The sequence below is a fragment of the Gorilla gorilla genome, chromosome 12 (assembly GCF_029281585.2).
Source record: "Gorilla gorilla gorilla isolate KB3781 chromosome 12, NHGRI_mGorGor1-v2.1_pri, whole genome shotgun sequence".
In the NCBI taxonomy this organism is placed as follows: domain Eukaryota; kingdom Metazoa; phylum Chordata; class Mammalia; order Primates; family Hominidae; genus Gorilla; species Gorilla gorilla.
In genome coordinates, this window is record NC_073236.2 from 53,642,800 (window position 1) to 53,656,809 (window position 14,010).

General features: G+C 39.3%; 1 protein-coding gene across 2 annotated transcripts in view; it reads left to right on the forward strand.

Annotated features, from left to right (window-relative positions):
- The window catches only part of IMMT (inner membrane mitochondrial protein), a 52,408-nt gene that overhangs the window by 13,836 nt on the left and 24,562 nt on the right, over positions 1–14,010 (forward strand). Inside the window, exons 2-6 of one of the 2 annotated variants that reach the window (XM_019020829.4) lie at positions 1,096–1,169; positions 2,856–3,045; positions 8,721–8,832; positions 11,186–11,290; positions 11,654–11,749. In XM_019020829.4, coding sequence (XP_018876374.1) covers positions 1,096–1,169; positions 2,856–3,045; positions 8,721–8,832; positions 11,186–11,290; positions 11,654–11,749 — 577 coding nt within the window. Of the gene's footprint in view, positions 1–1,095; positions 1,170–2,855; positions 3,046–8,720; positions 8,833–11,152; positions 11,291–11,653; positions 11,750–14,010 lie in introns of both variants that reach the window. The other variant, XM_055378165.2, reaches the window with a different exon arrangement.

Below are 14,010 nucleotides of genomic sequence, written 5' to 3' on the forward strand. Positions count from 1 at the left end.
TCAAAATGTATGACTGCATTAGTTAGCTGTTTACCTCTAGGCTTTGGCCAGTAGAGTGTAAATTATAACTAGAGTAATTTCATGTGTCCTATGATCATGTGATAGATTTTCCTAAAACTATAGATACTTTTAAAAGGAAGTTTGTGTTATTCTGATATTCATTAAATACAGTTTCATTAAAGAACCTAGAAAAAGCATTTTTCTTCTTGTTGCAGTTTGATTTTTCCTAGTATTTTTTAAAAAGATACTTTTATGGATTTGATAAGTGTAAATTTTCAAATTAATAGGTATGAATGGTTTAAAGTTTATGAAAACCTTCCCCAATAGTATTTAGATGCTTGTTCATTTGCTTAATTTAGGGGATCCACGTATTATTAAGAAATATTTAGGTGTATTTTACTCTTATTAAAACCAATCACAAGCCATATAGCCCTGATCATTTGTTTTTATGTAAGGATAGACTAGTTATATGGGGACAGGTGTACTTGAGCATTTACAACATCAATTAAAATGTTTTTCTTAAAATGGTTGGCTTTTAGACTAACAATATGCTAAGATAAACCAAAAATCAGCTTTTAAATGAATGCCTCTGGAGTTGACCAGCTGCATAGTTAGCTTAGAGATGAGAAACCTGGTTTTCTGGATCAGTTAGCTGAGGTTAGATCTGTCCCTTGAGTGTGTATCCTGTAACGCCATGTTTTTAGCTAGACTTTGTGGGTGATTTTTCAGATGTCTAAACTAAGCTTATAAAGTAAAAATAGATTTTTTTTTTTGCCAGTTAAGAAAACATAGCAAATACCAATTGTATTCAAGAAATAATTAGCATACTTAAGACTTATTTAAAGGTGCTAATTGATCATAGTCTGATAATTTTTTTTTAATATTAAAAGTAATTTTATGTGAGCCTTGGTGTAAGAAGCATCACTGCTTTTAGGAATCTATAAATATGGTTCATGATAAATTGACTTCTGAAAAAAGGTAATTTTTTGTTTAATGAAGACATTTTTAATAAAAGTATTATTTCTGTATTACCAACCCTAAAAGCTTACCAGTTTCCTTTAACTGTATTGGTTGTGATGTGTTTTCCTTCTTTAGAGTTGTCTCTGTGGGAAGTTTGTCCTCCGTCCATTGCAACCATGCCGCAGATACTCTACTTCAGGCAGCTCTGGGTATGTATTATGTCTCCCTATAACCAGGCTTTTCACCATGTGCTGCTTAGGGAGTGTGTGTTTTCCTTGAATACGGGAATAGCTGTCTAAACCTTTTTTTTAAAAGGGGTACATACACCGAAGCTTTGCTGTAACATTGTTGGGGTACCTTCTGGAGCATTGTTTGTAGTTAAAAATTTGTTAATAATGCACCTTTTGGCTCTTTGGTAATTGGATGGCATCCGAGGCAGAGCCCTCCTTGTATGTGCAATCTTCTATTCTATGGCAAATAGATTTATATCCAGAACTCAGCATGTTGTAACTTAAATAAGTGTTAAATTTATTTGGCATTTTATTAGCTTTTCATGTTGTGACTTAAGCAAGTGTTAAATTTATTTGGCACTTTATTATCTATTTTTTTTTTCTTTTTTTTAAAGACAGAGTCTCGCTCTGTTGCCCAGGCTGGAGTGCAGTGGCTGTATCTTGGCTCACTGCAACCTCCACCTCCCAGGTTCAAGCAATTTTTCTGCCTCAGCCTCCCCTGTAGCTGGGACTACAGGCGCATGTCACCATGCCCAATTAATTTTTGTATTTTTAGTAGAGACGGGGTTTCACCATGTTGGCCAGGCTGGTTTTGAACTCCTGACCTCAGGTGATCCGTCCGCCTCGGCTTCTCGAAGTGCTGGCATTACAGGTGTGAGCCACCATGCCTGGCTGGTATTTTATTATCTTTTGTAAAGAGTTTATTGTGTTTAGGCCGGGCGTGGTGGCTCACGCTTGTAATCCGAGCACTTTGGGAGGCCGAGGAGGGCGGATCACCTGAGGTCAGGAGTTTGAGACCAGCCTGGCCAACATGGTGAAACCCCATCTCTACTAAAAATAAAAAAATTAGCCGGGCATAGTGGCGCATGCCTGTATCCCAGCTACTCGGGAGGCTGAGGCAGGAGAATCACTTGAACCCGGGAGGTGGAGGTTGCAGTGAGCCAAGATCGTGCCATCGCACTCCAGCCTGAGGGACAAGAGCAAGACTTTGTCTCAAGAAAAAATAAAAAAAAAAGAGTTTATTGTGTTTATAGAAATGTTTGATTGAGGAAGAGGAGCCTTGAAAGTGATAGTTCTTGTGTGGGTTCAGAGAGAATCTCATGATTGTGAACATGTTGAGTTAAAGGGTGGATTCCTAGATATTGTATTTTAAAAAAATTTTTAGTTATTCATACTTTTTTTTATTTCTTTTTTCTTTTTTTTTTTTTTGAGACAAGGTCTTGTTCTGTTGCTCCAGGCTGGAGTGCAATGGCATGATCACGGCTCACAGCAGCCTTGATCTCCCAGTCTTAAGCATTCCTCCTACCTCGGCCTCCTGAGTAGCTGGAGCACGTGCTACTACACCTGGCTAATTTTTTTTGGCAGGGGGTGGTGGGTAGAGATGGGGCCTCACTATGGTGCCTAGGGTGGTTTTGAACTCCTGGGCTCAAGCAACCCTTCCACCTAGGCCTCCTAAAATGAATAAATACTATTTTTGGTGGCAACATGTTATAAACAAATCAGGAAAAGGTGATGTGCAGATATGGTGGTAAACTTGGCTGCTATGATCTGAATTAGTGGTAGATAAGTAGAGGCTAGAGGTCTTCGAGATGGTTACATTGGTATAGGAAAATAGGTGTAGGAGAGCCAAGAAATATAAATGTATTTCCTGTTTCTTTCACTTAGGTTGACTACTGGCAAAATTGCTGGAGCTGGCCTTTTGTTTGTTGGTGGAGGTATTGGTGGCACTATCCTATATGCCAAATGGGATTCCCATTTCCGGGAAAGTGTAGAGAAGACCATACCTTACTCAGACAAACTCTTTGAGATGGTTCTTGGTCCTGCAGCTTATAATGTTCCATTGCCAAAGAAATCGGTAAGAGTTGTAAACAATATTTCAATTTATCCAATGAAATACTTTAAAAGCAAGTTGTTTTCATGTTGAAAATACAGTTGTCTTTTGGTATTCTTGAAGGAGAGGTTCAGGACCTCCCGTGGATACAAAAATCCCATGGATGCTCAAGTCTCAGATATAAAATGTTACAGTGTTTGCATATAACCTGTGTATACCCTCCCATATACTTTAAATCATCTCTAGATTAGATGTAATATCTAATACATTGTAAATGCTGTCTAAATTTTCGTTATACTGTGTTATTTAGGGAATGATGACAAGAAAGAAAAGTCTGTCCATGTTTAGTACGGATGCAGTTTTTTTTTGTTTGTTTTTGATTTTTTTTTGAGACAGAGTTTCACCCTTGTTAACCAGGCTGGAGTATAGTGGTATGATCTCGGCTCACTGCAACCTCCGCCTCCGGGTTCAAGCGATTCTCCTGCCTCAGCCTCCCGAGTAGCTGGGCTTACAGGCAACTGCCACCATGCCTGGCTACATGCCCGGCTAATTGTTTGTATTTTTAGTAGAGATGGGGTTCACCATGTTGGCCAGACTGGTCTCGAACTCCTGACCTCAGGTGATCTGCCCGCCTCAGCCTCCCAAAGTGCTGGGATTATAGGCATGAGCCACCATGCCTGGCCTCAGGTGCAATTTTTAAAAAAATATACTTTTTCAATCTGTGGTTGGTTGAATCTATGGATGTAGAACCTACAGATATGGAGAGCCATTTGTGTTTTGTATGTATGCAGTGCAACTTGCCAGGTGTATGTATGTTAGTTTTCTTTTTTTTTTCCAAGGTGGAGTCTTGCTCTGTTGCCCAGGCTGGAGCACAGTGATGTGATCTCGGCTCACTGCAACTTCTGCCTCCTGGGTTCAAGCGATTCTCCTGCCTCAGCCTTCCAAGTAGCTGGGATTATAGGCGGGCGCCACCACACCCGGCTAATTTTTTGTATTTTTAGTAGAGACGGGGTTTTACCATGTTGGCCAGGCTGGTCTTGAACTCCTGACCTGTGATCCGCCTGCCTTGGCCCCCCAAAGTGCTGGGATTGCAGGTGTGAGCTACCATGTCTGGCCAGTTTTTTTTTTTTTTTTGAGATGGAGTCTTGCTGTGTCACGCAGACTGGAGTGCAGTGGCCTGATCTCAGCTCACTGCAAGTTCCGCCTCCCGGGTTCACGCCATTCTCCTGCCTCAGCCTCCTGAGTAGCTGGGCCTACAGGCGCTCGCCACCACGCCTGGCTAATTTTTTGTATTTTTTTTAGTAGAGACGGGGTTTCACTGTGTTAGCCAGGATGATCTCGATCTCCTGACCTCGTGATCCGCCTGCCTCTGCCTCCCAAAGTGCTGGGATTACAGGCTTGAGCCACCGCTCCTGGCCACCAGTTTCCTTTAAATTGAACTAATAGTAGCTGGTACAGATGGATAATTATTCTTTTGGAGTCCCATAAGTGCTCTCAGTACATATCACATAGAAAATAACTGTGCTGCACACAAGGGTAAATGGAGGAGATACTTGGGCAGAGGTAACCATGGTTTCCCTATGGACTGAGGGGGACATCTATATATTATCCCATACTGTTGCAGCTATCAAGCTCTTACTTAGAACACTATAAAAACAAGTGCAGAATGGTCATGACATAAAACCACATATTATGGTTAGTAATGGTTCCTTTTAGACCATAACACAAAGTCACAGAATTTTCATCTAGATGCTGATTAGTTGACAGGATATCTTGTACTATTCCTGTAACTTTGTGTGTATTCCTTTTTTTCTCACCAGCCTTAAAATTTTTTTCTTTTTTTTTTCTTTTGAGACAGAGTCTCGCTCTGTCGCCCAGGCTGGAGTGCAGTGGCGCGATCTCGGATCACTGCAACTTCCGCCTCCTGGGTTCTGGCAATTCTGCTTCAGCCTCCCAAGTAGCTGGGACTACAGGCGTGCGCCACCATGCCTAGCTAATTTTTGTATTTTTTAGTAGAGATGGGGTTTCACCATGTTGGCCAGGCTGGTCTTAAACTCCTGACCTCAGGTGATCCGCCCACCTCAGCCTCCCAAAGTGCTGGGATTACAGGCGTGAGCCACTGCGCCCAGCCTAAAAAAATTTTTAAACTCTAATCTTAAATGTTTCTTCATTCACACACAGCTTCTTGTAAAAAAAAATTCTGTAAAAGAGCATGGATTTTTGGCTCTTTGGTATTGGGCATTTCTTTACGCTAGGAGGCTGGACATGGCTGATCAGTTTATTCTTAGAAACTGGGTGGACTTACTGTCCAGTATCTAACATGATCTAGAGACCCATCCTATAGCAAGTTAACGTTTGGAAAAATAAATGTCGTCTAACTTCCTCCCTGTAACCCACCCCGACCATACTTTTTCACAATGTTTTTGACTAGTCTTCTACATCATTTATTCTTCCCTATGGACTTTAAAATGTCCATATTGGCTGAGGGAGCTAATTTTGCAGCTTCATAAGTCAAGGAGCAGAACCCTGTGGATTTATTCTAAAATCTTGAATCTATTTTAAGCTGCATGACCCAGGAGAAATAGCTGGAAGCTGTTCTAGGAGCATGGAGTAAGGTTGAAAAATTCAGAGCAGTGTTCTTTTCTCAGTTGATGTGACTTCAGATTTCATTCTTTGTAGATGAATCCTTTATCTCTCCAAATAGCCTTGGCCTCTCCTCACTCCACTTTAGCTACCTTGGAGAACATTTCTACTTAATAACTCAGCATGTTTGTACTAAACCACCTCCACACTTAACACTACTCCTTATTTGCTTTTTTGTATTAAAGATAGTACCAAGTTGTCAGGTGTAGCTAGGCCAGAATTCGTAGATTCTTCACAGGTTGCCCATATTTTGTTAGCTATCCTATCTTGTTTAATCTTCTTCTTGCATTACCACTATCCGTACCCCTATTCTGACCTTTATCACTTCATATCCAAATTGTGTTCTGAACTAGGCCTGTTGCTCTCCATGCGCACACAGTCTTTCCCATCTTCCTCCCAGTCTCTACCCACCTAGATCTCTCCTCCTAACAGAATCTGGGTCATCCTTATATTAATACCAGAGAATCTTCTAAAAGAAGTGCTGTGATATTTTCATGATAACACCTATTAATGTACTTCCAGATATTTCGTATTGTTTAAAAGATGGAAGACCACAGGATGTAAAAACTAGAGAAATCTTTCTTACCTTCTGAATAAGTATGAAGCCAGGAGTGCTTAAATGTCAGCCTAGGAACTGGCCATTGGGCTCCTTTATTTCTGTAGTTTGTGGTCTTTGCTAGCTTTTAAGTTGACATTCAATACCCTTGGCAATCTGGCACTTGTTTACCTTTGCAGCCTTATCTCTGGGTCCTGCACATAAGCCCTTAGCTGTACACCAGTTGCCCTTCATTACAAATATGTCTTTGCTTTCCATTTATTCATTCATTCAACCAATGTAAATCAAGTGATTATTATGCTGCAGGCACTGTTCCAAGGGCCATGCTTAAAGAGAGAACTCATCTAAGATCCCTTCCATTTGTATAGCTTTTTTCAGGGTGGTCTCCTACCCAGAATGACTTCCTTTCCTTCGCTTATTAATGTTCTCTTCAAGGGCTGCATCCTTCACTGTATAGATCTAAGTTAATTTTCTCACCTCTGAATTACAATACCAGTTAGTGTTTCTATTTTTTTTTTTTTTTTTACCATTTATTCAAGCACTCTCTACTGTTAAACATCGTGTCAACTTGTTGCTGTGCATTTTATTTCATAGTAACCTTTTTAATGGCAACATGATTTGTTATAACATTATCTCTATATTTACTGTCCATGCATAAAATCTTTTTGATGGACATGGAATAACACCTGCCTAAATGGTTACAACTGTTACATTCCTGGATAGAACTTCATATCATAAAAATGTCATTTCTCTCAAATATGTATGTATGTCATTAAAGATAGTACCAAGATAGTACCAAATATATATTAAGATAGTACCAAATTACATTAAGATAGTACCAAATTAAGATAGTACCAAATATATATGACATACATATATATATTTGAGAGAAATGTATATGTATATATTAGAGAGAAATGATGTTTTTATGGTGTGTCTATACACACAAATCTAGTAAGAATTTGAATGAATTTTTCTAGATGGTGAGGAACCAGATAATACAGTTTTAACATTTATATGGAGGAATTAATGATGTACAAGACTACTCAAGAACATTTTGAAAAAGGGATGAGGAGGGGTGCTTTTCTAGATAGACTTTTTTATACTGCTACTTTAATAAAATAAGGTTGGGACACAGGAAAAGAAATTAGAGGAATAGAACAACTGAATTTGGAAATAGATCACACACACACTTTAATTAAGAGAATGTGAATCACTAGAACCTTAAGTGAAAGTGATCTGTTAACATCTGTTAAAAATATACAACCCCTTTGACCCAGCAATTCCTCTTCTGAAAACTATCCCATAGATGTCACACTACGGTGCTTTTCATTTAAACGGACAGGGATGGATGTTCATTGCTTTGTTTGTAGCAGCAAAGCAAAACAAAACAGGAAACAATTTGAATGACTATAGAGGAGAAGATGACCAAATTATGGGAAATCGTTATATGAGGATATTATGCAACTAAACAGAATTTCTTGACCTGAAAGAGAATGTCCATGATATAGTGTTAAATGAAAAAAAGAGCAAGTTACAAGGTAATTTGTATAATATAACCCTATTTTGGTTTGTTTAAGGAAGTGAAACATTGTTTATGTGTATATACTTGAGCTTTTGCTCAGGAGTAGAAGGATAGATTCCAGGCTATTAGCAGTGGCTACCTAAGAGAGTGGAAAGGGAAAGGAGCAGTGAAGAGGCAAGTTAAAGCCACTGATATATCTTGGCATTATTTTGCTTGTTACAGTAAACAGTCTTCATCATTCAAAAATAATATTTTAATGAAAATGGAAATAATTCTGGTTTCTGGTAGTGACTAAGTTCAGAACCACCCTGTTGTGTTTAAGTAGTCATATTAGGGATATCTGAGTCCTACTGCCAAGTTAGGGCAAAAAGTGGAATAACATAAGTGGAAATAAAAAAGTAATTTTCTCTGGCACATATCTGGCAGCCCTCTTAAATGAATAGTGTCTTAAACTTAGAGCAGGCAATAATTGGGAAAGAAGAGGGCAAGCCTTGCTTACAAATTGATCATATATCTTACTGTGCAATTGCATGAATCCTGGAGATCAAAGAAACAAAATTCATTTGTATTTTTACTCAGAGCCTTTAATAATCATTTGCTTCTAACTGAATGTATACAGAAGACATCATAATTTGATTTAGAAAGGAAATGATAATACTCTTCTTAATACTGTGTAAGTACAAGGAATGGTGTTTAATGAGAAGATCATATGTCATGGACTTTATTGGTCACCCTAATAGAAACCTTTGTTACTATTAAAATATGGGCTGGTCATTTGGAATGAAATTTTTGAACTGCACTTTTCTAGTAATGGTGGTTTCTCTCAACTATGTTTAATAAAATACACATGTTGCAAAGTGTTGATAACTTTATGTTAAAAGCCTGAAAGACTTGGCATTTGAAATACTGCAAATTACTGTACCTTTTTAAAAAACAGTAGTATATCTGAAATGTTAAATGTTTTTTATTTCCAAGATTCAGTCGGGTCCACTAAAAATCTCTAGTGTATCAGAAGTAATGAAAGAATCTAAACAGCCTGCCTCACAACTCCAAAAACAAAAGGGAGATACTCCAGCTTCAGCAACAGGTACTTATATTTTGAACCATCTTTTTAAAATTATAGGTAAATCTCTTCACCAATTCTTTTTTTTTTTTTTTTTTTTTTGAGATGGAGTTTCGCTCTTGTTGCCTAGGCTGGAGTGCAATGGCACAATCTTGGCTCACCGCAGCCTCCACCTCCCAGGTTCAAGCGATTCTCCTGCCTCAGACTCCTGAGTAGCTGGGATTACAGGCATGTGCCAGCACGCCCAGCTAATTTTCTATTTTTAGTAGAGGCGGAGTTTCTCCATGTTGGTCAGGCTGGTCTCAAACTCCCGCTCTCAGGTGATCTGCCCGCCTCGGCCTCCCAAAGTGCTGGGATTACAGGCATGAGCCACCATGCCCGGCCTCTTCACCAATTCTTTATCCTCTCTTCTTTCTTAGTGATGAAAGTGTCTTGCTCTAGTCCCTGCAGATATTTTTTGACTTCAGAAACTACCAGTCACCCCACCCTAATTTACAGCACTTGCCTGTTGAACTCTAACCTGTTCAGTATACATTTGAACTTCTTATGTTTCTCCTTTGTTGTGTCTGTCCTTGATTAAATCACCTGACTTTCTTTAATTCAGCAGAAATTTACTGTCTTTTCTGTGCTAGACATTCTTGTAAGCACTGGGGAAACAGCCATGAACAAAAACAGTTAAAAAAATTTTTCAGCTAATATTTCTTGATTGGGTGAGGAGAGGGAATAAACAAGTAAAACGTATAGGATGTCAGGCATTGTGGGAGGGAATACTGCAGTTTTAAATGGAATGTGTAAGGAATACCTTACCTGGAAGGGTTTATCTGAGCAAAGATTAGAAAGAGATAAGGGGGGTAAGTCATGTAAAAGGGTGGTGGGGAAAAGCATCCCAGGCAGCAGGATTAGCTGGTGTAGAGGCTTGATATATTCAAGCAAAGGGCAGATGAGGCTAGAGTGAATTGAGTAAGGGGAGAACAGGAGCAAATGAGGTCAGAGAGGGAGCAAAAAGTTTATTGTGGCAGTCCTTGGAAGCCATTGTAAGAATTTTATTTTAGGCCAGGTGCATGGGCTAATGCCTGTAATCCCGCACTTTGGGAAACCAAGGCGGGAGGATCACCTAAGCCCAGGAGTTTGAAAGTAGCCTGGGCAACTTAGCAAGATCCTGTTTCTATAAAAAATTAAAAATTAGCTGGGGATGGTGGTGCATGCCTGCAGTCCCAGCACTCGGGAGGGAGGACCACTTGAGCCCAGGAGGTTGAGGCTGCAGTGAGCTATGATTGCACTCCTCCACTCCAGCCTGGGTGACAGGGCAAGACTCTGTCTCAAACAAAAAAAGAAATTGTTTCATATGCTGGGTGGGATGGGAAGAGAATGCTGAGCCAGGGGATTGATAATTGACTGTTACTTTAAAACCAAGGCCGGGCACAGTGGCTCACACCTGTAATCCCAGCACTTTGGGAGGCCAAGGAGGGAGGATCACTTGAGCCTAGCAGTTTGAGACCAGCCTGGGCAAGAGAGGGGAGACCCTGTCTCTACAAAAAAATTTAAAAATTAGCCAGGTGTGATGGTATACACGTATAGTCCCAGCTATGTGCCAGAGGCTGAGGTGGGAGTATTGCTTGTTCCTGGGAGGTCGAGGTTGCAGTGAGCCATGATAGTGCCACTGTTCTCCAGCCTGGGCAACAGAGTGAGACCTTGTCTCAAAAAAAAAAAAAAAAAAAACTACACACACAAAAAATTGATTGAGTGATTGATAGAGATGGGATCTTGCTGTGTTGGCCAGGTTGGTCTTGGCCTCCCAAAGTGTGCAAAAAAAAAAAAAAAAATATATATATATATATATATGTATTTTAACTCAGTTCTGTTCTTGATCACTGTGACCTTTCATCTTTTTGTTTAAAACTGTAATCTTTTTCCTGCTCACAAGTCTTCTACCACTCTTCAAAGCAATTAAAAAATATTCTTTGTTTAGTTGCTTTCTTTTGTCTGTCTTCATCATTAACAGGCTTTTTCCTTTGTTACTCTTTTTCCATGTGTAAATGTCCCCTTCTTGTGTGTTACTATTATTATTAGAAGCCTTGCCTGGAATAATGATGGTTAAAATGCAGGTGGATGCAGACAAGACTTCTTTCTTTTGTTCTTTCCCAACCATTGTCCATTTTGTGTGAGTTTATATATGCAGTGGACAGTGCCCCTGTTTGTGTGTTATTCAAACATGTGGCAGTACAAATATTTGTGTCTTTAAGGAGTCAGATGTGAAGTGGGTGGTGATGGTGGTAGTAAATTTCTGTGTGTTTCTCTGTTAACCCAGGAAAGTATAAATACCATGAGTAACATATATTTATAGCACCTACAGAAGCGGCTCAAATTATTTCTGCAGCAGGTGATACCCCGTCGGTCCCAGCCCCTGCAGTTCAGCCTGAGGAATCTTTAAAAACTGATCACCCTGAAATTGGTGAAGGAAAACCCACACCTGCGCTTTCAGGTAATTTAATGATTTCTATTTGTTCTTTTATACATGATATGCTCATCAGAACTATTTAATGCCTAGGCAACACGTAGACACTATGTATACATTTACACTAGGTTCAGGTCTTCAGAGTTTCTTAGGAAATTTTAAAAATTTAAATGTCTGAATGCATCTTTTTAAACAAGAAGATTAAAGCCTGATTCCTTTTTCTTCATTTTGGAATCATTAAGAGTAATGATATGGTTTTAGAATTCATAACACAAAAATGCCCTGCATTGATATAACTGGCCAGTACAAACGATGCTTTTTTTATATCCCTGTTAGCTATTAAAATTCTGTGCTGAAATTTGATTTCCTCTTATTTACTTTTCCTGCAAGAAGAAGCATCCTCATCTTCTATAAGGGAGCGACCACCTGAAGAAGTTGCAGCTCGCCTTGCACAACAGGAAAAACAAGAACAGGTTAAAATTGAGTGTATGTAAACCAGACAGCTTCTTAAGGATTTTGGGTCATCTCCCAGTTGTTCTCTTCTTAAACTATCAGCACAAGTTTGTCATCTATCAGCTAGTTGTGGTTTCTTTTGTTGCTGCGGTTGTTTTTTAGTGGCATTGCTTTATTCATCACCTTCATTTCATCTAAACTTCTTTTACCTAAGTGACAAAGGCTATTCTTAGTGTATAGTTGGTGAAAACTCCAAATAATACTAAAGATTATGTTAACGCTAAAGATTCTTTATACTCTGGGAAACAGAAATTGATTATTTATGTTTTAGCAGCTTGCCTAAAAGTCCTTTTTTTTTTGAGATAGGCTCTTTTCTGTCACCCAGACTGGAGTGCGGTGGCACTGTCATGGCTCACTGCAGCCTCAACTTCCCAGGCCAAAGCCATCCTCCCACCTCAGCCTCCTCTGTAGCTGGGACTACAGGCGTGTACCACCATACCCAGCTAATTTTTTAAAAATTTCTTATAGACACAGGCATCTCACTATGTTGCCTAGACTGGTCTCGTACTCCTGGGCTCAAGTGATCCTCCCACCTTGAACTCCCAAAGTGCTTTACAGGCCTGAGCCCTTGTACCCAGCCCTAAGCGTCTTTTATTAATAATTGTTAATTTATACTTGTAAATAATTGTTTATTAATAATTGTAAATTTATTTGTCGGAGTCAGAATGGCTTACACTGCCTTATCATCTAGCCTCTGGACTCTCTAGTAGTGCTTTTATCTGACACTGGTGGGGCATGGAATGTTCTGCACATCGCTGGTTTCCAGCTAACAAGCATATTCCTTTTTAAGTTTCAGTTTTATGGTTTTTTTGTTTGTTTTTAAGAGATGGGCTCTTACTGTGTTGGTCAGGGTAGTGTTGGACTCTTGGCCTCAAGAAATCCTCCCACCTTGGCCTCCCAAAGTGCTGGGATTACAGGCATGAGCTACCTCACCTGGCCAAGTTTTTTTTTTATCATTATTATTATTTTTGCTGTCATCGGTAGGTCAGGATTCTTAAATTTTTCGATGGCTTAAAAAAGATAATAGATATTTATCAATTTATTTTTCTGTCTTAAAAGCACATGTAACATAATTTTTTGTACTGTGCTATAATATGTTGATGTCTCTGGAGGTCGTGGGATGTAGCTTTTTGCTGGACAGAGAGTTCAGTACTCATGGCAGCTGTTTATAGTTTTTTGATCTCCTCGTCATTTGTTTTGCTCCTGTTTCCCTTGTAATGTGCTGGTTCTGCCCTACCCTGAGGAACCAAGTTTCTTAGAATAGCATAGGTGTCATTCTGTGCCTATGGCATTAGTTTTGCTACTTGGATTTGGATTTTCATTTTTGATTTTTTGTATTCTTCTGATTGTGTTACAAATATTTGTGAATATTTAATAAATGACTTCTAACTAAGTGAAATATTTCTTTTTTCCTACTTCTTTTTTCTTTTAGTCTTATTTTTTCTTCATTTTTCACTTTTCTCTCTTTATCACTTGGGCACCTTGAAATTAAGTTATAAATGTAAGATGGAGATGTCTGCTGTTCCAGCTGTTCTTTTCCTTGCCTGGTTCCTCTCATCTTTCATTTTGGGCAAAGTGAAAATTTTCAGAATTTTATCTGTCACCTCTTAATTCCCCCTCAAACTTGACTTTAAAAATGTACACATATGCGTTTGCATGTGAAATATTTATCAAGGATCAAAGGACAGTGACTAAACCTCTGAAGAGGGCTGGAAGCAGCAGGTGCCTCCCAGCAGCCCACTTTCTGTGGCCTCCATAAAGTGGTTCACAACTGCCTGTAGTTGATGTCCACTGTTCACTCACGCATGTCATGGGATCCAAATACCACGGTTTCTCTCCCTTGCCCCTTTCTCTTGTTGTATCCCCTGCTCTCGTTTCACTTTTATCACTTCTGTCAATTTCTTTTTATTTTCTCCTTATTAGTTTTCCTCTTTTTCTTGCAGAGGTACCATTTGTAGTTCATCAGATTCCATTTGTTCATTGCTAGTTTATGCTTCTTTTGCTCAAAATCATCTTTTTTTCTCGCTTGTCAAATACATTTTTTATTTTTTGTCATGTGATATCATTTATTTAATTAATTTGTTACCCACTCTGTCACCCAGGCTGGAGTGCAGTGCAGTGGTGCAACATCGGCTCACTGCAACCTCCGACTCCCAGGTTCAAGCGATTTTCCTGCCTCAGCCTCCTGAGTAGCTGGGACTATAGGCACCCACCACCATGTCTGGATAATTTTT